General features: G+C 41.7%; 1 protein-coding gene across 18 annotated transcripts in view; it reads left to right on the forward strand.

The window, feature by feature from the left end:
* Kidins220 (kinase D-interacting substrate 220) overlaps positions 1-23,173 on the forward strand; it is an 88,250-nt gene that overhangs the window by 11,141 nt on the left and 53,936 nt on the right. For 12 of the 18 annotated variants that reach the window (XM_006515259.3, XM_006515260.4, XM_017315243.2 and 9 more), the window contains exons 3-17: positions 861-959; positions 2,489-2,587; positions 3,695-3,793; positions 4,630-4,731; positions 6,167-6,265; positions 8,769-8,966; positions 11,189-11,287; positions 12,663-12,761; positions 13,218-13,316; positions 15,530-15,707; positions 16,946-17,110; positions 17,901-18,080; positions 19,010-19,175; positions 22,016-22,167; positions 22,360-22,649. In XM_006515259.3, coding sequence (XP_006515322.1) covers positions 861-959; positions 2,489-2,587; positions 3,695-3,793; positions 4,630-4,731; positions 6,167-6,265; positions 8,769-8,966; positions 11,189-11,287; positions 12,663-12,761; positions 13,218-13,316; positions 15,530-15,707; positions 16,946-17,110; positions 17,901-18,080; positions 19,010-19,175; positions 22,016-22,167; positions 22,360-22,649 — 2,124 coding nt within the window. The remainder of the gene's footprint in view (positions 1-860; positions 960-2,488; positions 2,588-3,694; positions 3,794-4,629; positions 4,732-6,166; positions 6,266-8,768; positions 8,967-11,188; positions 11,288-12,662; positions 12,762-13,217; positions 13,317-15,529; positions 15,708-16,945; positions 17,111-17,900; positions 18,081-19,009; positions 19,176-22,015; positions 22,168-22,359; positions 22,650-23,173) is intronic. The other 6 variants (XM_006515258.4, XM_030246980.1, XM_030246979.1 and 3 more) reach the window with 1 other exon arrangement.

Genomic DNA, 23,173 nt, shown 5'->3' on the forward strand with positions numbered 1-23,173 from the left:
GCATAAATGCTTATATAATTGAGCTTCATTTTTGGTGTAAAGTCTTCCAATATTTACTTTTCTGCCTTTAGTACTGGGTGCTTACTGGCTGATGGCTTAACTTGGTGCTTCCCAGGCTGTTCATGTCTTGATTGACACCTCTGAAAAGGAACATGCTTGTGCTGTGCTTGCAGTAGAAGGGGTGTGGTGCTGGAGCTCTCTCTTAGATCACCTGCTCAGGCCCTGCCCCCTGGTTTCTGGCCGGGGAAGCTCTCTTTGCATTCACTTTTGGAAGGTGGAAAATATACTTCATGAGTTAAGGTTATGAGAGAAGGCTTAAACTGCATGTGAAAGTCAATATGTGTAGCATCTAGACTTTATCATCCTCTCTGTCTCTGTCTGAGATAAAACATGTATAATTAAAGTGTCATTCTCTAGCGTATTCTCTCTGGAAAGTTAGGTTACCGTAGGTCCTGTGAGAGTTTGTGCATGTTGTGCTAATTGTTTACAGACTCTAGTGCTATGCAGGGTTACTGACTCTGAATGAGTTCGTAGTCCCTAAAAGAGGTTACTAATATTATGGGGGGGGGTGTTACATTTTTAATGGCTTTGATATTCACTTTTTAATGGAAATTGAACACACAACCATATACATTTGAGGCAAGTGCCCATTAGTGAGCTGTATACCCTACCTAGCTTATGACTTTTGAATCATCAGTAAACCAAACCTATAGGTATAAAGCTGTTGATAAATTAAAATTTATGGGAGACACAGCAGTGCTTTGCACACCTTTGTGAAAAGCACTACCTTTGTAGTGCTGAACAGGGTTGTAGTGAGAGCACACCATGTTGCTAAGCTTGCTGTCCTGTTTGTTCTCCAGTGTGGCCAGACGCCACTGATGATAGCTGCTGAACAGGGCAATGTGGAAATAGTGAAAGAACTCATTAAGAATGGAGCCAACTGCAACCTGGAAGACCTGGTATGTATAAAGTAGTTTACTCATTAGTCCTCCTTTTCTTTAATTTCTTCATAAAAAGTATTTAAAGAATAATGATTAAAAGCTGTACTTTGAGGGCCGAATGTAGTAGTTTATGCCTTTAATCCCAATCCCAGCATTTAGGAGGTAGAAGCAGGCAGGTTTCTGAGTTTCAGGCCAGCCTGATCTACATAGAATTCCAGGCTAGCCAGTGCAACATAGTGAGCCATTGCATCAAAATAAATAAATAAACAAATAAGTATTTTAAAAAGTGCTTTGAAATTAAGAAAAAGAATAAATTGCCCTGTCCTAGGTTCCTTCGACTACTAGTACATAGAGAAAGAGAGGGGTTGTACAGCTTGGGATTCAGTTCTGTTCCTAGGGCCATGAGAGTTGAGATTTCTGTGGAGAAACTGTATTTATGACTTAGTGTTTCAAGGTCTCTCACTCTCCATACATTGTTCCATTGTAGATTTGTTCCCATCTGCTGCTGAAGGAACCTTCTCTTGACAGTGACTGAGAAATAAACTGGTGTATGAATCTAAAAAAAAGTGCTTTGAAATATATCTCACCTTTGCCTAATGTGCTACAGGTTTTTGTTGTTATTTTTATTTGTTTACCTCTTTAATCAGGAGAGATTTTTTTTTTTGCTTATAACTGAGTATATCTGCACCTCATGTTTTTCCTATGTACATGGCACTCTGAAGCTCATATCTGTGCAATTAAATGTCTCTAGAATATTTCAATGTATGAGCCATGCTGTTAAGTGATTCTCTGTAATTATAATTTATAGTGTTCCTTGGTAATTGTCCCTTCTGATACTGCTTCTGAGGGACAAATCACCACCCAGTTTCCTTTGAGTTCCCAGTGTTCTCAGAGTCACCTTCAGGATCACATGGCTACATTCTTTTGCTTTGAGTGACCATGTGAATTATTTGTTTTTAAAACAGTCTCATTGTGTAGACCTCCTTCTGACTCTCCAGTGCTGGGATTAAAAGCATGTGCCACCACTCTTGGTGTGATCATTTGAATTAATTCACTCCCTAAATAAACGTTAGGACAATTCTGTTCTCACAGTTCTTTGTCACAATCTTTCTAATGTCCCTGCTTGCTGCTGTACTGAATACTGTAATACTGAATGAGTGTGTGAGTGTGCAAGTGTGTGAGTGTGTCCTTATGGCAGATTGCAGGCTCTTTAATTTGTGGAACAGTTGCTAGCTGCGCGATTGCCCTTTAGGTTTTAGTGGCCACTTTTCTCCTTTCTACAAAATGGGATGTGAGAGAGGTCCAGGGTGAGTCTGGACAAGCAGCTGTGGTGCTGTTCTCTGCACTGGTGTCCTGACAGGAAGGCAGGCGATAGTCCTGACATAGGCAGGCAACATCTTAAGGCAGCTTCCGCTTTATTCCACAGAGGTTAGAGGGGCTCACATGGTATCAGTTGGAAGGTCACTTGGGCTGTTAAGTTCAAGTGCGTTCCTCACTTTGGAATGCTGTGTTTTATTTTGAAACATGCCATTTTGAATGTTTTCAAGGATAACTGGACTGCGCTTATATCAGCATCTAAAGAGGGGCACATCCACATTGTGGAAGAGCTGCTGAAGTGTGGGGCCAATCTGGAGCACCGTGACATGGTATGTGTGTTTTCTGCAGGGTGGCACTAGTCAGCTGGAAGTTACTGACGGTAACAGAGACACAGGAAACCCTGTCTGTTATTTTATTTTTAAGACAGGCTCTTTTATGACTTGGGGTTAGATGTTGGAATGAGTCAAAAATGTTTTAAATGCTGGTGTTACAGTGTCTCCTGTTTAGAATAGTTATTATTTCAGTTTATCTCAGAATTAAAAGTTCTCAGCTCATTTTTTTGGATAATTCATAATTTAGTACTTTCAAGAAAACTTATTTTATTTGGATTGGCTATGGAAGTTTAAGTCTAGTTAATCTAGAAGGCCCATCAGGTAGCTTAAATGGCTCGGGTAAGTTATGTATAGGCTTTGGAATGTTAGTAGATTTATTTATAAATGCGGTCTGTCCAGGCTGCTGTCCCTGAGCACTGAATGTCTCAGCAGACATGGTCCCCAGTTACGGCCTACCTCCTGTTTGGTCATGCTCTGGGTAAGGCACAAGAGTGAGAAAAAGGAGCAATTCTGTCTTATTCTGTCAGATGTTTACCTTTCCAGAAAGTCAATTTTAGCAGTGCAAGCAAGGAAGGAAATCATCTGTCTTGGCACACAAAGCACACATCCCATCCCTCAGCTGCCAGGTTGCAGAGTGCTCAGGGCGTAAGTTTACAGACACTGCAGCTTTCTGCCTCTCTCTTCCTAGTAGACTGTGCCACGCAACAATTTTATTTCTATGATTTTATGTTTCAAACCTAGGGAGATACTGCTGTACTTAGCTCGGATGTGAAATGCCTGCACATATTAGGCCCCTTCCCCCTCCCTGCTTCTTCTTGCTTTCTGAGTACTATGGCTGCAAGCAGCCAGAGTGACTCTTAGAAGCATGAACATCCCTAGGTGACTTTTGTGACGTTTACTCTATGAGCTTTGCAGTGACCACTTGTAGACTTAGCAGATTTTATTCAGTTCATGTTCAACTGCATATTTGTGAGGAGCTTAAGAATTTAAGACTATTATTGTTATAAAATAGTGGTGTTACAAAGATGTATAGAGAGAGTGCCTGATTAAAGTTGTTGCTTGCTTGGGGATGGTACATTTTACACGCCACTTTTTGTCCTCTAGGGGGGATGGACAGCTCTCATGTGGGCGTGCTACAAAGGCAGGACGGATGTTGTGGAGTTGCTTCTTTCTCATGGTGCCAACCCAAGTGTCACTGGTTTGGTAAGCACTAACAAAAAGTGAATTCTTAATGTGAATTGTTTTTTGTTTTTTTGTTTTGTTTTTGTTTTTGTTTTGTTTTGTTTTGTTTTTTAGACAGGGTTTCTCTGTATAGCCCTGGCTGTCCTGGCTGTCCTCACTTTGTAGACAAGGCTGGCCTCGAACTCAGAAATCCACCTGCCTCTGCCTCCCAAGTGCTGGGATTAAAGGCGTGCGCCACCACCGCCTGGCAACAGGCTTTTTATGCTTCATAGTGAATAGGAATTTTTTAGATTGTACTGACTGTCATATATAATGCTATATGACCAGTGAGACCCAGTGAGAATTTTAAGACAATAAAAATTTTGTATACTGTCTTTTTCTCATCTTCCAATGAAAAAGCAAGTCTTTGAACTCAAATGTTAGCCATAATTGGGTAACATTTCAGAAGCAGAGTGTGAATTTCTTAGTTACCTTACCTGTGCACCCTCACTCTGTGTTTCTTGAAGACATTTACCAAGAAGCCATACCATTTTCCTACATGACTATTTTTCTGTACATTGTGTACATTCTACATTTTTTACTTTTATTCTACTTACTAATATTTCCTATTAGCTAGATAATCACATTAAATAAGTTAACTCTGCAAAAATATATGTATTATTAAGGCTTAACACATGTTAATTGTCAGTTATATAGTCTGAGTATTTGTGTTTTAAAATGGAGACTGGTCTCTAATTGATTTAAAAACCATTCCCTTGTGTTACTCCTCCTGATATTTACTTAGTAAATTTGTGTTGTAAATGTCCATCTAAAGACTGTCCTCTTCCCCCGTCCTTTTGCGTGTCTGTGTATCCCAGCAGTACAGTGTCTACCCAATCATCTGGGCAGCGGGCAGAGGCCACGCCGACATAGTGCATCTTCTGCTGCAGAATGGTGCGAAAGTCAATTGCTCTGATAAGGTGAGTTGCAGAGTCCACGCAGGTTCTGCTTGTGCTATGTTATAAATAGTGTCATTTGAAACATCTCTAATGTATCTTATTTTTGTATTTCAACATTTTTACCTGTGTATTCACAGGTAATAGATGGGTCTTGTATTTGTGTTATGGACCATGTGTTCTTGATATTCATTACATTAAATTATTCTCAAAAAAGACAGGGCTAATGAACTCATGTCTTTATTGTTTGAAGTTTTCTATTATAACTCTTCTTCCTGTTTTCTGTCTTGCCTGCTGTGTTTGTGTGATAGCAATCTTAAAATTCAGGTTCTGTTCTCTCTCTTGTGCTTAGAATTCTAAAGCTGGTGGTGTGGAGATTGGAAATAACGACTGCAAGGTGCATCTGTGTGTGGAAGGAAGGGCAGTGACAGACTCTTAAGGGAAAGGCTGATAGACAGTTGCGTAGGCAAGGCAAGCCTACATTCTCAGGACTTGAGCTAGAGACCTGACAGAAATGGAGGAGCAGGAAGAGAGGAGACAGCTGAGTAATGTCCTGATGAGATGGGAGGATAGGATCGGGAGTGCAGGAGAAGGCGATGTGGCGGGTAGCCCTCCGGAGCATCAGCAATGACAGTCTGTCGGACTTCATGCTGAGACTGGGAAGTGTGCACATAGTTAGTGGGAAAGACCAGATTTGAACTTGAGAAAAAGTGGAGATATTTACTAACTGAAGAGCCATTGGAGTAGACAGGGAACAAGGTAAGGACATCCAGATAGCAAGAGTTATGTTTAAGGATGTAAGTGAGGTTATCTGCTCCTTAGTGTCAGGGTAAGCCGGCCAGCATGGTGGAAAAGAGAGAGAGCAGACTTTGTAGTGTCAGGGTAAGCCGGCCAGCATGGTGGAAAAGAGAGAGAGCAGACTTTGTAGCATGTACTCTTATACATCAACCACTCAGAAGGTAACAAGTGCAGGAGACGCTCAAGGGATGGGAGCTCAGGCTCAGTTGATAAAATTAGGATGCCTTGATGAGCTGTGGAGTTAGAGAAGGTGCTTCAGATAGACAATGCATTTCCTACAAAGGAGGCTGGGAACATTATAGATGCAGGAGCGAAGTGGGGGAGTTTATTCTGCATTCCTTACACATCTCTTTAAGACTGATCTGAGGCAGTGACGAAGAAAATTGTTTTCCTTCACCCCCTTCTCCTGTTGTTAGACTTCTAGTCCCACTTGCTGTATTCCCATCCTTGTTAGCCTCGCTTTCTTGTGTGAAAATGTGATGTTGTGAGTTGTGCTTATTCTGTGATAAAGCCTTCATGCCGTAACTGTGTGGAGTTGTGTGAGTTGTGATTAGTATAAATACTTATCTAAGAATAATACTCAAAATATAACTTCATTTCAAGCTGCTTTCTTTTAGTACATGACTGAAAGTAATTTTGAATTCATTACCTGTTTTAATAGTATGGAACAACTCCTTTGGTGTGGGCTGCCCGAAAGGGTCATTTGGAATGTGTGAAGCATTTGTTGGCCATGGGAGCTGATGTTGATCAAGAAGGAGCTGTAAGTACCTCTGTTCTCCTGGCCCTCTGGCAGAGTGAAGCTTGTGTTTTAAGGGAATATTTTAGGCTAGTACAAACCTAGAAAAAATTCCCTGGAGTTCTTAAATGCTTTCTTTTGTAATTTAAATCGTAAATGCTTTCCTCTTGAGTTGGAGCTTCACTCTGTAGTCCAGGCTTTCAGTGAGCTCAGGCTCTTCCTACCTTTGCCTCCCAAGTGCTGAGATTTCCTACGTGTTGCTAACTTTGAAACTAATGATGCTATAATATAAAAAACATAATGAACATTTGCCTTTGAGAATCTGTTGCTAATATATATAAATTTTGGGAAATTAAAACCATCAAAAATATAATTTTTTTTTAGTAATCTTATAAACTAAAAAATTCTTTAGATCAAGTAGCTCCCCCCCTTTTAATTAAAAGCAAATTTTTTTTTTTGAGATAGGGTCTATGTAGTCCTGGCTTTGTAGAGGAAGTGGGCCTTGAACTCACAGAGATCCTCCTGGTTTTGCCTCCTTAGTGCTAGGACAAATGGTGTATGCCACTGTGCCAAGCTAATTTTTAATTGTAATTGTAGGTATATATCATGCTCCATTAAAATGTCTTCTCCTTGACAATGTAAAGTGATGTTAGACTTGGTGGATTTCTTTAAGTTATTTTTTTCCTCTCAATAAACAGACAGAGGAAGTCAGAAATGAACTGTTAAGAAGGTTAAAGATGGGCCTGGAAAGATGGCTCAGTGGTTAAGAGCATTGTCTGCTCTTCTAGAGGTCTTGAGTTCAATTCCCAGCAACCACATGGTGGCTCACCACGATCTGTTCTGGTGTGTCTGAAAATAGCTACAGTGTACTCGTATAAATAAAATAAATCTTTAAAAACAGAGAGAGAAAAGGTTAAAAATGGAGTTGAGTCTAACTGACTACCAGTTATTAATTTATTACTGACCACCAGCTGTGTATCTCATCCTTGCCGAGAGTGCTGCAGGGCCAGGAGGAGGCTAACCTTTCCATAAACGGTCCAGGACTATGTCAGGAATCAGTGTTTGTGGGCAGCAAGCAGTTTTAAGGCACTGAGGACTACTACTAGTATTATTATGTTAAGTTAGGCTGCACATGATGGAGTCTGAGAGGAGATGCCACCAAATCTCCGGACATCTGAAACCAAGTTAAACTGTAGTTTATGTCTGACTTCCTAGATCAATGGCATCCAGTGTTTCTCTCGTCCCTGATGGGAGAGGTGGCCGCCCAGCCGTCAGGGCGCTGCTCTCGCTGCTGGAGCCGCAGCACTGCCTCTCCTGAGTTACATAATGGGCGGCTGCTGATGTGATGATTTGATGAAGGGAAACTCTCTTTAAATGTCAGAAAGGTGTCCAGGATGTTAAAGGACTACTTAGCATACGTTAACGGGCTTGTAGGAACTGTGAAAGCTCATTTACTGAACAATATGCTCTAATTCTTAATTCATTGTTTGTGTTTTTCCCCTAAATGTTTTATATAAAGAATTCTTAGTTTCAAGTTTGATCCATTTTACTTTGGGTTGTTTAGATGAGAAAGTGTTGAATCTTAGGTCTGTCTTTCATCGTTGTTACATCAGTGAAAGGGTTTGTTCCCTGCATATAGATCAGTGCAGGTTACCATCGAGAAAGCTGAACTCTTAGATCGTCCACCCATTATGTAACACAAGTTGTGTGTCTTTGAAAACTGAAAATACCGATGGCTCAGGGGCTCAGTGGATAAAGCCCTTGCTGCCAAGCTTGGTGACCCTAGTTCTGCCCTTGGGATTCATGTGATGCAGATAGAAAATGAACCCATAAGACTGATGTGACCTCCATATGTGCATATGCCTAAGTGAACGCACAAGAAAAAAAATGTAAAAACAATTTTTAAAACACCTGAACATATGCCTCCAGCCACTTTTGGCATATGTCTGGTTATTTATATTGGTATTTTGTCAGAAATAACTTAAAATTTTAACCACATTTGTTTATTTCTGTAGTAGAAGAGGGCACATGTAAGCCACTGCACACTGGCATTCAGAGGACAGCCTGTGGAGTGGTGAGGCTTGATCAAATGGGGGCCATCAGGCTTGGCAGCTGTGTCTTTACAGCTGAGCCTTCGTGTCGGCCCTGTCAGAAGTAACTCCTAGTGACTGGTGGAGCATTACCGTGGGAGAGCCCTTACCTAGCGTGCTCAAGGCACCACCAGCTGTTAAAATGTGAATTATATTTTAAAACTTATATGTGTGTGCCTGTGTTTGCCTGTGGATGTATGATGTGAGTGGGGGGCCTGCGGAGACTGGAAGAGGGCCTCAGGCCTGGGATTCTCTGGAGCTGGAGTTACTCACAGGTGGTCTCCAGTCCTCTGCAAGAGCAGCAAAAACTTTTAACCAGTGAGCGAGCCATCTCTCTAGCAGCTGCAAAGAGCTCACCTGCTTGAAAATAGTTTTCTGATTGTGGTATGCATATTGTATTTTCCAGAGCACACTAATTGTTTGCTTTTCTTTCTAAGAATTCGATGACTGCACTGATTGTGGCAGTGAAAGGGGGCTACACACAGTCAGTGAAGGAGATTCTGAAAAGGAATCCAAACGTGAACCTGACTGATAAGGACGGAAACACAGCCCTGATGATTGCGTCGAAGGAGGGACATATAGAAATTGTGCAGGACCTGTTGGACGCCGGAACATACGTGAACATACCTGACAGGGTAGGGGCCTACTTCAGATTTGTTATTAGTGGTGAAGTAGACAGAAAATTGGCTCCTTATCATCAAGATTCTTCACATGTGACATGAACTTGTTTTAAGAGAAGTTTTATTCCTACCTTTGAAACTAATAAAATTTCCAGTCTTGTTAAATAATGTCCTTATTTTTATCAAATAGTTTGGTTACTAGAAATGTCACACGTAGGGTTAATTTGTAACTCTCTTTGATGAGTATTCCTATATGTGTTTTTCATAGCTGATGTTATTCATTGTCCCAGGACTTAGATAGTACCTTTATACTTAAGATTTTTTTCTCTTGCCTGACTTCTTCTCTGAGGTTTCACATATGTGTTCAGAACTCTCCACTTGGATGTATGTTTAGTGAGTTTTTAAAAACTTACAGCAAAATAAAATGGAAGAGGAGTGTTTTGTCTTTTTGCTACTGCAGCCATTTTCCTCCATTTTCTTTCTCTCAGCGAACGGCCCACTACCCACTCTGATGCTTTCCCTTTTCCTTCCCTACCCCATGCAGCGCTGCTGACTCCATGTAAAACTTGCCCTTTACCTAGCTTCACCACCACCATTGCCTCCCTGACCAAAGCCACCCTCTCCTGTTGTTAAAACAAATCATAACAGATCCTCTATTGTCTTTGCTTTACCTCTGCTTGTGGCTAAACGCACACACTCCTTTGTTGAAGCCTCTATGGATGTGTACTGCATTTGAATACAGACTCTGCATGTCAATGTCCTTACTTGAGTCCTTGTCCTCATTTTGTGCCATCTTCCCCATTTAGAAGGGTGCAGCCCTGCTAAGTCCCTTCTCTTTCTTTGCACATGATCTTGTCCCACTGTGAGGCATGGCTGTGTTTTCAGTCTAGAATGCTGCCTACACATGGTGGCTCCCGTTTGTCACTCTACCTAGTTGGAAAGGTCATCCTTAGCTTTCCAGTCCAAAAGACCTCCTCAGTTACTTTGATCAATTATGCTATTCTATTTGCATAGTGTTTGCTTTGGTTTCTTTGTTTTGATTGTATGTTGTTTTCTTTTTCTTTTTTTTTTGTTTTTTTGTTTTGTTTTTGTTTTGTTTTTTTTGAGACAGGATTTCTCTGTATAGTCCTGGCTGTCCTGGAACTCACTTTGTAGACCAGGCTGGCCTTGAACTCAGAAATCCGCCTGCCTTTGCCTCCAGAGTGCTGGGATCAAAGGTGTGCGCCACCACACCCGCCCTGTATATTGTTTTCTATTAGACTATAAATTTGCTTACGACTGGGACCTTATCTTCTTGTTTCCAAGGACCTAGAGTGGTGCCTGGCACACTGTAACAGGGAAATGGATTACTTACCAGTGGACTGGTCCTCACCCACTCCGATGCTAACATTCTTAGCTATAGAACTGGCCTGCCTTGGGTTTATGTATGCTGTTTGTGGTGTAGCTAAAATACGATACCACAATGCTAGACTTAGAACCCTCAAGGACTGATTAATTGACTTGCAGCCTGTTGGGGTCCTCAGGATGGAAGCAGGCAACAGCTTGCTGGCTCACTTAGCACAGAAGTCTACAACTGACCTGCAATTTAGCAATGAAATGACAAGATACCCGAGCCCATGGCAAAATTAGTATTTGAAGTAGTGGAAAGCTGTGATTCAAAATGGCTGTTGCTTGATGAATGTCATCTGAGGAGCTGTGCTTGTGAGGCGTTAAACTTGGTTCAGTTCCTGCACAGGAAGCTGAAGTAGCCTGTCTGCCCTTTGCCTGTGACTGCCCACTGGCTGTATCCACAGACACTAGTCTGGGATCCAGCCCTGCTGTTCTTCAGAGCCACAACAGCATATCAGCTCTATGCCCCCAACTTAGAGCCTGTTGCTCTTATCACACGGCAGTCTTTGAAGAGGATTTATTATGTAACATCCAAACTGTCAGTATCCTGTGACTTCAATTAGATGTGTGATGAGAAATTGTCTTCAAGAGACTAGACTCTACCTGAGTAATTTATCCTTTTAAGTTTTCATCATGGAATTTCATGAGTCCTTATTCTAAAGACTAATGTCCTTTGTGTCATACGCAGAAGGTTGCTAATATCAGATATTATCAGTTAATTAATATAGTGATCATCTTTTTCAAAGAGATTTTTAGAACAAATCTATTACATTAATAAACAAGTAGCCTTAATTTCAGAACTGTGTTCTTTGTTTAGTAACTGACCTTGTGTTTTTTTTTCCTTTTAGAGTGGGGATACTGTATTGATTGGCGCTGTGAGAGGTGGTCATGTTGAAATTGTTCGAGCACTTCTCCAAAAATACGCTGATATAGACATTAGAGGGCAGGTATGTGCGCTCACATTGCGGTGACCATGAATGCGTGTGTCAAGTAGTCAGGATGCTGCTCCTCCTCCTTTCTGTGGAGATGAAAACATGTGCGCCCTAATGCATTGGCTGTGTGGTGGTGGTGGTGGTGGTGGTGTTTCATTGGCACTATTCTAAAGTTCCAGAATTAATGCCCACTTAAACTCAGATACAAGTAAAAAAGTCCCACACCATTCTAGGCTGTGTAGTGAAACTCGTCTTAAACTGAAACAAGGGGCTGGAGGTGGTTATCTTGTTAGGGTGCTTGCTGCTCTTGGAGGGGACACCTATGCTGGGAGGCCTTAAACTCCAGCTCCAAGGGGGCTGACCCCCATTCCTGGTCCCTGAGCTTCTGCACATGATGAACTTTGGCCCACTGACTGCACTGGGCAGCTTGTGCACATGCCATAGGCTGGGGCCAACAAACCTTTAGGGAAATGTTGACACGGGAAACCTAGTGTGGCAGCTACAGGAGTCAGTTCTCAGTTAAAGGCCTTATTTTCACTAATGGATGGTCCCTAGATCACCTGTTTTCAGACCACTGACAACTGTGTCTATCAGTTTTGTGCATCTGTTTTTAATCAGTTTTTTTTGTTTGTTTGTTTGTTTGGTTTGGTTTTGGTTTTTCGAGACAGGGTTTCTCTATATAGCCCTGGATGTCCTGGAACTCACTCTGTGAACCAGGCTGGCCTTGAACTCAGAAATCCGCCTGCCTGTGCCTCCCAAGTGCTGGGACTAAAGGCGTGCGCCACCACTGCCCAGCTTTAATCAGTTTTTTAATTGATGTTCTGAAGCTCTGCTTTCCAGGTCTGTGTGAGTCAAAGGTTTGGTTTTTGAGCAAGGTAGGTTACTGAAGGAGCTGAGCTGTTCAAGACAGTATAGGGTACAGAGTAAATAAATATAGGCAAATAAAATTACAAAAGGAATGCCTGTGTCTGTCAGAAACACATTCCTACTTACTGTCTTTGCTGGGCTAGCGTATTTAATAATGACTTGTCCATAGCAGAGTTCAGGTATTGGTGACTTGTAATCTGTTTTATCTCCCTGACTGCATTTCACAGTGTATTTTAGGGCTGTGGATTTGGCCCGGTGATCTAGTGCCTGCTTAGAGTGTGTGAGGCCCTGGGCTCCATCAGGCACCACAGAAACAAAAGATAGCTTATCAACTCTGTGGTTTACTCCTGTTTTACTTAATTATACTAAGTTTTTCTAGGATCCTTTCATAAAGAGTTTCTCAGAAGTAAATCCTAGATGTCATGAAGATTGATATTTCCCACCAGTATAAGTATTCACACTTTATGTTCACAAATAGCAGCTTTTAGTACTGCATCTCACGTGATTTTCTTTCCTTCTACAGGACAATAAGACTGCACTGTATTGGGCTGTTGAGAAAGGCAATGCGACAATGGTGAGAGATATCCTGCAGTGCAATCCTGATACGGAAATATGCACGAAGGTACAGGGCACACTTTGTTCTGTTAGCTGAATGATTCCAGCCTTGTAGTGGTGATGTCCTGGGTCAGGAAACATTCTGCCAGTTCTTCACAAACCGTGAAGAGATTGCTGCCCTAGGTTCTTTGTGTTCTGTTTGGAATGCAGAACATACTTGCTTTAGACAACCTCTGTGAGCTGTGTCTGCTTCCCTATATCAGACATTTTAGTTTTACTCAAATCATGTGAAACTGTGGTTGCAGTTAGTTGTGTGTGCAAGTGTCCTATACGAGAAAGTATATTTGTAATTCAATAAAAAGGTTAAAGTGCCTTAGTAATATAAAGCTATTTCCATGCAAATCACTGGTTGGGAAAGCATCTCCTTGACAGTTTGTAAATTATGTTTTCTTTAGAATATTTCAGATTTGGACTTACTGAAATAAGGAGAGCTCTGTCCTTTAAACCTTGTCTATGCCCACAGGATGGCGAGACACCACTAATAAAGGCCACCAAGATGAGAAATATTGAAGTGGTGGAGCTGCTGCTGGATAAGGGGGCTAGGGTGTCTGCTGTGGACAAGGTAAGAGCAGAGCTGTGCACGGCACCTTTGGTGTGGTGCTGGTAGGCCTTTAATTTCTGAGTGATGCCTGTGTGAATCTTGCATCTGGCTTTGCATAGACCATTTCACAGAAATAAACTTGGAAACAAGATGTTTGATCTTGCTCTGTGTCATTTTCAGCATATTTGTGAGTTTGCGTATGTTTTCCAGAGATTTTATGTGCTGAGGATATTTTGCTTTCTCATAGGCTTGAGACTGTGGAATGGAGTTGGGTGGTTAGGATATGTTGAGTTTGAGGGCTGATAGAGAGTCAGGGGACTGTGACCAGCAGACATTGGGAAGGGTGGGATGAGACTCTGAGGAGACACCAAGGATAGGGTTGGGCTTGGGGTTAGTGCAGGATGTGCGAGGGGTGGTAGTGACGAAGACAGCAGTGTAAAGAACAATGAATGGTCAAAGTTTACCTCTTAGAGTGTGCATCATGTTGTTGGTTTTATAATTATTCTTGGTTATGAAGTTTTTTCCTTTTCTATCATCAGCTATATAAAGCCAGAACCATGCTGTCTTCCGTCTTTGTATCTTCCAGTGAACCCAGCACATAAAGTTCTTGACATTGGCTTGGGTCAGTAGTTATTGCACCACTTGTACAACACAGGAAGAGAACTTAGAGAAGGAATATACAGAAGCAGAAGACCAGTTTAGATAAGAGCCTTCCTAGGAGCCATGGGAAAGAGGCATGCAGGCCTCTTCCATTTGTGTCTCAGAGCAATCAGTGTAGATGAGAGCTGGGGATTGAATTTCTATGTTTTACATCATGGGCTGTCTTCAAGGGAATGTTGGTGAAATGGCAGATAGAGTACTCGGAAGACTGGGGAGGTCCCTCACTGTGAGTTTCCCAAGCAGCTGGAAGAGTCAGGTACAGACACTTACACACAGCCAATGGACATAAGCAGGAGCCCCGTTGTTGAATTAGGGAAAGACTGGAAGAAGCTGAGGAGGAGGGTGACCCCATAGTAAGAGCAGCAGTCTCAGCTCACTTGGACCCCTGAGATCTCTGAGACACTGAGACGCCAACCAGGCAGCACACACTAGCAGATATGAGCCCTGACACATGTACAGCAGAGGACTGCTCTGGCCTCAGTGAGAGAAGATGCCCCAACCCTCGAGAGATTGGAGGCTCCAAGGACTTGGGAGGCTTGGTGGGCTGGGGGTAGGGGAGTGGGACATCTTGGAGCTGGGGTGGGCTTGGGGGGAAGAATGGGATGAGGAACGGTCAGAGGGCAGACCGGGAGGGGGATCACGACTGGACTGTACATAGAACCAGAAGAGGGTTGGCTATATCTTTTTAAAAATTAAGAGAGAATTAAATGGAAAAAAAACCAACAAAAACTTTATAGTAAAGGTTCTGTAGCCTATAATGAGAGTTCAAGAGCAAGAAGATAGGTAGACACATGGAAGAGTCCTCAAGCCTCTTCCTCCACAGCAGGAAGTCCATTTCGAATATGTGCTGCAGCAGGAAGATGAAGGCAGCGACAGTCCATGGGATTGTTTTATACCCAGCCTCGTGAGAGACGTGATTTAATTTTAAAACATGGTATACCTATATTATAAAAGACTACTCATATGCATATATTAAAATTAAGTTCGTAGGAGAGAAAAAACCAACTATGAGTTTCCTTAGTGTGGGATGTGAATACTCACGTGACTGAAGAGTCTCAGGGAAGAGGCAGATAGTGCAGGGAGTGGACGATGAAGAGCCTAGGAGCTCCTGTAGTGCTCAGAGGAGAGGTGTGATATCACGGATCCTTAACAGCAGGCGCTTGACAAAGGCTCTAGGGCCTGCTGGGCTTGACGGGATGGCTGAGTACTGGCATGAAGGCTGGTAGAATATGGCTAGTTGAGGCAAGCTGCTGGTGTCCTTGGTCAGTGATCTGGTGCACAGAAGGATGCCTAGGAGGAGGTCCTGGCCTGGGAGGCACACGTGACAAAGGCTGTCGTTCTTTAAGTGAGCTGCAGGGAGAGAAACTGATTCTAGAAGCCAGAGACGGGGTGGGAAGGAGATATTTCTGTGAAACACTTGTACAGGTCTAGGGAAAGGAACTGTGAAGAATACAGAGATCCAAATTTACAAGCAACGTGAACCTCCAGATTGTCTGCTTTGTAGAGGCATAAAAAGTATTGCTCAGAGCTGCTTTTGAGAACACGCAAGTTCAGCCTGTGCTGCCATTTTGCAGAAAGGTGACACTCCCCTGCACGTTGCCATCCGAGGGAGGAGCCGGAGACTGGCAGAACTTCTTTTACGGAACCCCAAAGATGGACGGTTACTTTACAGGCCCAACAAAGCAGGCGAGACTCCCTACAACATTGACTGCAGCCACCAGAAAAGCATTTTAACTCAAATATTTGGAGCCAGTAAGTAATGGGGTTTGTCCCTGACTCAGCCTGCACAGGCACAATTCTGTGTGTGTATGTGTGTCTGTATGAGTGCTTTCATGTATACGTGTGTGCCTGTGTGTTTATATATGTGTGTGTATGTGCATTTTTTATGTGCATGTGCCATGTGTGTTTTGCTGGAGGTCGAACCCAGGGCCCTACCAATACTAGGCAAAAACTTCATCACCGAGCAACTCAAACTTGAGTTTTTAAATAATGAATTTCTAATAAAAACATAAGGAAAATAAATGGTTCAACACACCTGGCCCAAAAAGTATTTTAACAGTTTTTATTATGCTTATTCATTTTATTTTATTATGTGTGAGTGTTTTGTCTACATGAATATATGTCCAGTCCCCCTACCAACAAAAAGACTTTTAAAAATCATGAGATTTTAGTGATATAAAGGGGTAAAGGCTCTTGCCCTGAGCCTGATGTTTTAAATTTTTTATTAATTATTTATGTGTATATTTCTCTGTGTGTGTATGTATGTATGTATGTACCTGGAAAGGATAAAAGAATGTTGAATCCCTGGAACTAGAGTTATAGGCCATTCTGGACTGCTTAGTATAGATGCAGGAACCAACTTGTGTCATCTGGAAGAGCAGGAAGCCCTATTAACCATTGAGCCATCTCCAGCTCCTCTTACTTCTCCTTAGATTTCATCTAAAAAAAAATATTTTCATGGCTTTTTTTAAAAAAATTGTCTTCATTTAGTAGGAATTGGTACCTGAGTCATTAAATCTTTCTGCAAAGAATCATTTTGTCTTTGATTATCTATTGTATTCTTTAGTAACACTTCATAGTGTATGTACTTAAATATTTCTAGAACTGAAATGGTCTTGAACTTCTTTCCCATCCATGGTTCTAAGAATTGCACTCAAGGCTCATGCATGGCAGCAAGTACTCTACTGCTGCCTGCATGCCCAGCCGTGGACTATGTGATGAGTGATAGAGAAGAAAGCATCATTTGTCAGCACGTTTTTTCTTTGCTGTACTTCAAGATGATGTATCTTATCATTAACTAACAAATATATTATAATAGATGACCTCAAATATATCATGACCTCAAAATATAGTATTTGTGTAAGAATCTCTGAAGATGTTTTTATGCAGGTTTAAATGCTCAAGATAAGGTTTCCCACCCTCCATTCCCTGTCCCAGGATACAGTGATACCAAAGTTTAATATAAGGATGTGGTATGCTTCTTATTACAGGACACTTGTCTCCTACGGAAACAGACGGTGACATGCTTGGTTACGATTTGTATAGCAGCGCCCTGGCAGATATTCTCAGTGAGCCCACCATGCAGCCACCCATCTGTGTGGGCTTGTATGCACAGTGGGGAAGTGGGAAGTCCTTCTTACTCAAGAAACTAGAAGGTAAAGGCATGTTTGGGAAGTCTAGACATGCTGCACAGCAGCTTGTGCAGTAAAGCTCTGTGAGTAGCTGTCTTGTCACTCCATCTGCTGTGGTGGTTGGCATTTCTCTCCTTCTAGCCGGTCCTTCACGAGTTTTCGTTCTAAATCAGGTCCAGTTGTGGGCCAGCAGCTAGTACAGCCCTTGGTAGTGCAGCTCATAGGTTCTCCCCACACTCGCCAATGTGCAGATCTTCCAGTGAGCTCTGTACTGCAGTCAGAACTAAGTGCATTGTTAATAAACCAGGCCTTTTCTGCTAGAAGCCATGCTTGCTCTTCAAGGTCAGGCTTCAGTAGAGCAAATAAAAATGGCCTCAAGCTTTGTAGAAACAATGGCCGCGTGGTTCTTGCTAGGTTGATGCACCTTTGTGAACCTCAGTGGGGTGAGGGGATCTAAGAGCAGTACTGATGTTTGGAGAGAGTATGATTCCTGCCTTTGCTTATGGGAACAATATTTCATACAAGCCAAGATCAGTAAAACCTCAGCAGATGAGAATAATGGAGAAAGAGTTTTATGCATTTCAGTATGAAGTGGGACTGTGGGGAAGGACAGGGGTAGGTGTGCAGTGTGGGGCAGGACGCTCAAACTGATTAAAAGAAAACGCTAGTTTCAATGATGAAGCAGCAGCAGGATTATCAAAGGCACTTGTTAAGTGCCCAGCACAAGTTTATGTTAAAACAGGAAAGTTAAAGAGTGAGTTAAAAGTTATATCTAAGCACGACAAATAAAACTGGACATTGATCTTCCTTTCAGATGAAATGAAGACGTTTGCAGGGCAGCAGATTGAGCCCCTTTTCCAGTTCTCGTGGCTCATCGTGTTCCTCATCCTGCTGCTGTGTGGGGGGCTCGGCCTGGTGTTTGCTTTCACAGTTGATACAAACCTCGCCATAGCGGTTTCATTGAGTTTCCTAGCTCTCTTATACATATTCTTCAGTAAGTCTTTGTTTTTAAAAATCTTTTATTTTTATTTACTTATTTTTTAAGGTTTATTTATTTATTATATGTAAGTACACTGTAGCTGTCTTCAGTCACTCTAGAAGAGGGAGTCAGATCTCATTATGGATGGTTGTGAGCCACCATGTGGTTGCTGGGATTTGAACTCAGGACCTTTGGGAGAGCAGTCAGTGCTCTTACCTGCTGAGTCATCTCTCCAGCCTCCTTTTTAAATCTTTTAAAAATGGAGAAAAACATTGAGTGTTACTTAAAACATCTGTCTCTTAAAAACTTACTCTATTTTTATAATTGGCTGAAAAAAATTGATCTTTTTGCTACTTGGTTGGTATAGAGTAACCGTGTACATCCCTGGCTGGAGTGACTTTAAGCACCAGTCCATTTACCTGCTCATACCTAACTTGCACAGCATCTGTTACATGCTGATGACCCTCAATACCATCACTGCACTTCAGTGGACCTTGCTGAAGGAAGGCTCCCTGGCTGTTGCTGGCCAGCTCTTGGACATTTTGACCATTACTATGATTTTTTAGCTTTTCAAAAGCAAGCTAAGAAGGTAAAACAATCTGTTTCAGGCTTGTCTTCAGCTGGAAGAAAGGAAATAGATTTATTACTGAAGGAAGTAGTAACTTTAGCAGTTGCAAACATGACAAAACCCAGCTCCTTTGCATCTGAACTACCAACTAGACTCGTGAGGCTTTGCTTTTTCTTATGACTCCAATGCCAGTTTTTAGTTTCTGGTTTCACACGCCTTCTGTGTGTTGAGAAGGCCACTCGAGGGATTCTTCAAGGAGTATTTAAGAATTAGTATGGTCAATAAACAGTTATATAGATAGGCTCAGCTCTCCTTTACTTGCTACGTGACTATAGAGAAAACAAGCTGCCTAACTAATTGAAACTGTAAATTCCAGTCGTCATTTACTTCGGTGGACGGCAGGAAGGAGAGAGTTGGAACTGGGCCTGGGCTCTCAGCACCAGACTGGCAAGGCACATTGGGTACCTGGAGCTCCTCTTCAAGCTGATGTTTGTGAACCCACCCGAACTACCAGAGCAAACGACAAAGGCTTTGCCTGTGAGGTGAGGTGCTCCTTTGACAGAAGGAATCTTTAATAAGGGTAACAAAAGAGTGTAAAGAATTTTACAGGTCATCATATTCCAAAAAATATTGCTACCTTAGTCTCTTAGTTGAACAAAACAAAACAAATGAAACAAAACAAAAGTATGTCCCAATACCTCTGAGAAACACTTCACAGTATATCCTCCTCCTATGCATGAGGTCGGCTTTCCACAGCATGAAATCTGCTCATTTTCATGGTATTTTATTTGTGCAGAACCCTCTCCCTCATCCTTGTACCTGTTACGTACTGAGGGCTTTTCTGGGAGCAGTGCCAGGGTTTAAACCAGGGCTCACTGAGTCACTCTCTGTGATAGGGCCACACCTCGCCTCCATTACCATCCTTTCTGATACTTTGGAAGGAGTATTGGCCTCCAGGGTAGAGCCCTGGCAGACAGAGGTCTGGAGTGAAGGCCTCGCTTCTCCTTGAAGGAACAGTAACCCCTGGAAACTCTGCTCACGCCGAGCTGCTCTCTCCTCAGCTCTGCAAGTAGACACGTGTGTCTAGAGTGATTGAGTATCTCAAACAGGAAGTCACGAGAAAGAGGTGTAATAAAGGAATAAAGAAAGGTGTAAGATTCTAGATAGAAGAAAGGGTTTTGTTTGTTTGGTTGTTTGTTTTTTAGATAGAAAATTTAGAGCAAAAAGCTTCCATAGGGGTTGGGAAGAAGAATTAAAAATCTGTTAAAGGATTATGACGTTTTAAATTATAATAAGATAAAATATGCATGAACATAAGTCATTCTAACCATCAAAGCTGTGCTAGGAATATAGGTGAGAAAAATAAAGGTTAAAAAATTACAAATACAAGCTGGAGAGATGGCTCAGTGGTTAAGACCACTGGCTGCTCTTCTAGAGGTCCTGAGTTCAATTCCTGGCAACCGCATGGTGGCTCACAACCATCTGTAATGGGATCCGATGCCCTCTCCTGACATGTACATGTAGATAGAACACTCGTATACATAAAATAAATAATAAATAAATCTTTTTTAAAAAACAAAACAACCCTTTAAAAACTTAGGAAAAAATTACAAATGTAGCTGGCTGTTTCTTACTCCTGGGTTCTATATCTCCAGATGCAACCAACTATAAATTATAAATATAAAAAAAATTGTACCTGATACCCTGCACTAAACAATACAGTGCAACCTTTGTTTACTGTTTACTGAATGTAGTGTGTTCATTGTATTAATATCATACAGAATCCAGAGATGGTTTAAAGGAGATTGCAATATGTGCACTTTTTATTTTCTATGAGAGACTTGGGCTGATCCTAGAACCAGCTACCTATGAATACTGAGGAACCATTATACTCAGCATATAAATTTAAACATTAAAAATGTAAAGCTGAGAAGTTTTAGAGGAACGTGTTTGAGGTTGGAGATGTGGCTCAGTGGTTAGAAGAGCTTGCTGCTTTTGTAGAGGACTGGTTTGCTTTTAGCACCTACAATGGGTGACTCACGACCACTTGTAACTCTACCATCAGGGCATCTGAAACCCTTGTCTGGCCTCCACGGGGATCCATACAGTGTGTGCACACACACACACACACACTATGAAGTAAATATTTTTTTAAAATAAAGCATACAATATAGGATAATACAATGGAGGGAATTTTTACAGAAAATTGAAGGTTTAAATGAACAAGATGGGCGTTTTGAAACAGAACAACCAACATGGTATCAGTCAGGACCACAATCTCTAGTCTAGTGCCATTCCAGACTGTAATCTGAAACATGTTTTATCTCCTGGGCTAAAGTGAGAATTTAGTTTAGGTATGGAAGAAAAAGAATAAATTAATGCAGAAATAAGTAATTCTGAGCCTGAAGATGTCAGAAAATCAATTTTTTGAAGAATAACTCTGAAAATAATATTTTACAATTATTTCTAAAAACCTGGTCTATGTTAAAGCTATAAATAAAATAAAACATTAAAAAAGTTTATTTATTATTTTTAGGATTTCTTTTAGTGTGTGTGTGTGTGTGTGTGTGTGTGTGTGTGTGTTTTGCCTCATGTATGGCTGTGCACAGTGTATGCAGTGTATATGGAGTTCAGAGGAGGAGGTCAGATCTCTGGACTTGGAGTTGCAGACAGCTATGAACTGCCATGTAGGTGCTGGGAACTAAACCTTGGTCCTCTGGAAGAGCAGCTGGTGTAACCATTGAGCCGTCCCTCCAGCAGAAACCTTGCTTCTAAGTGATATTTCTGGGTTTGGAGTTACTGTCTGTGGTGAAGACTCTCCTGCCTGACTGCCTCAGCTGTTATTAGAGCTCTTTCTCTTTTGCCTCTGTTCTCACCCAGGCCGGGCTCTGCCATCACTCTGCCCTTTCCCGTTGGCCAGTCACACACATTGAACACGCTCGTGTCTTTGCTAAGAGAAAGTCTAACATGCTTAGCCAAGAAGATAATTAATCACACATCTGCTCCCCTCCCTTAGAACTTTAAAAGCAAGTTTTTGAAAAGAACATCAAAAAATATAGAATAAATGGGGGCTGGAGAGATGGCTCGGTGGTTAAGAGCACAGACTTCTCTTATGGGGGAATCTGGGTGGGATTCCCAGCACCCACATGGTGGTTCACAGCCATCTGTACATCCACTTCTAAGGGATTAGACGTCTTCTGTCTTCTGTGGGTACCAAGGATACATGTGGTGCATAGACTTAAAATTAAAATACTTTTTAAAAGAAGAAACAGGCACTGTCTTTAGAAAAAAGGAAATGTAGAATAACTGATAGAGATGGCATGTGTATGCTAGAAACGCTGCATTCAGTAGCTGAGTAACATCGGCTTGGTCTTCCCCCAAGGTTTCTGTTTACAGATTACAATAGACTCTCCAGTGTTGGGGGAGAGACTTCCTTGGCTGAAATGATCGCGACCCTCTCAGATGCTTGTGAGAGAGAATTCGGCTTTCTGGCTACCCGGCTGTTTCGAGTATTTAAGACTGAAGATTCTCAGGGTAGGATTACTTCCCTCCCCCTCTTCCTTCCTTCTTGAAGTGTTTCTAGGTGTGGGGGAGGGAATAAATGTTCATTTATTTTCATGAGACCATGAATTGAACCTTAGAGTCATCATATGCTCTTGACCAAAAAGATTTCAGTATTCTGAGTACGTGATACGATAATTGTTAATACGATTTATTCTATTACAGGTAAAAAGAAATGGAAAAAAACATGCTGTCTCCCGTCTTTTATAATCTTTCTTTTTATTGTTGGCTGCATTATTGCTGGAATTACTCTTTTGGCTATATTCCGAGTTGACCCAAAACATCTGACAGTGAATGCTATCCTCATATCCATTGCATCTATCGTGGGGTTGGCCTTTGTGCTGAACTGTCGAACATGGTGGCAAGTGCTGGACTCTCTCCTGAATTCTCAGAGAAAACGCCTCCATAGTGCTGCCTCCAAATTACATAAGCTGAAAAGTGAAGGATTCATGAAAGTAAGAACTTGTCACTAGATAAACTAGTGGGAATATGCTGCTGTCCCCATGCTGACTTGAGCATGCTCTCGAAATGTTAAAAGTTACGTTCAAGGGTTTTGTTGTTGTTCTGTTTTTATTTGCTCAGTAGTAGGGACTTGTGCATACCAGGCAAGTACCCTAAGACTCCAAGTCTATTGCATTTAATTTAGTTTAATTAGTTTGTTAGGCTTATAGCAAACTCCATATATACCCCATGTATCTTTTTTTTTTTTTTTTTAGTTTTTAAAATAAATTCATTTATTATATGTAAGTACACTGGAGCTGTCTTCAGACACACAAGAAGAGGGCATCAGATCTCATTACAGATGGTTGTAAGCTACCATGTGATTGCTGGGGTCCAAACTCAGGACCTCTGGAAGAGCAGTCAGTGCTCTTAACTACTGAGCCATCTCTCCAGCTACCCCATGTATCTTGTGCACAGCCTCTGTTATCAATACCTGTCAAAGGAGTGCTATATTTGTTCAGTTGATGGACTTGCATTG

This window comes from Mus musculus, chromosome 12 (genome assembly GCF_000001635.26).
Source record: "Mus musculus strain C57BL/6J chromosome 12, GRCm38.p6 C57BL/6J".
Taxonomy (NCBI): domain Eukaryota; kingdom Metazoa; phylum Chordata; class Mammalia; order Rodentia; family Muridae; genus Mus; species Mus musculus.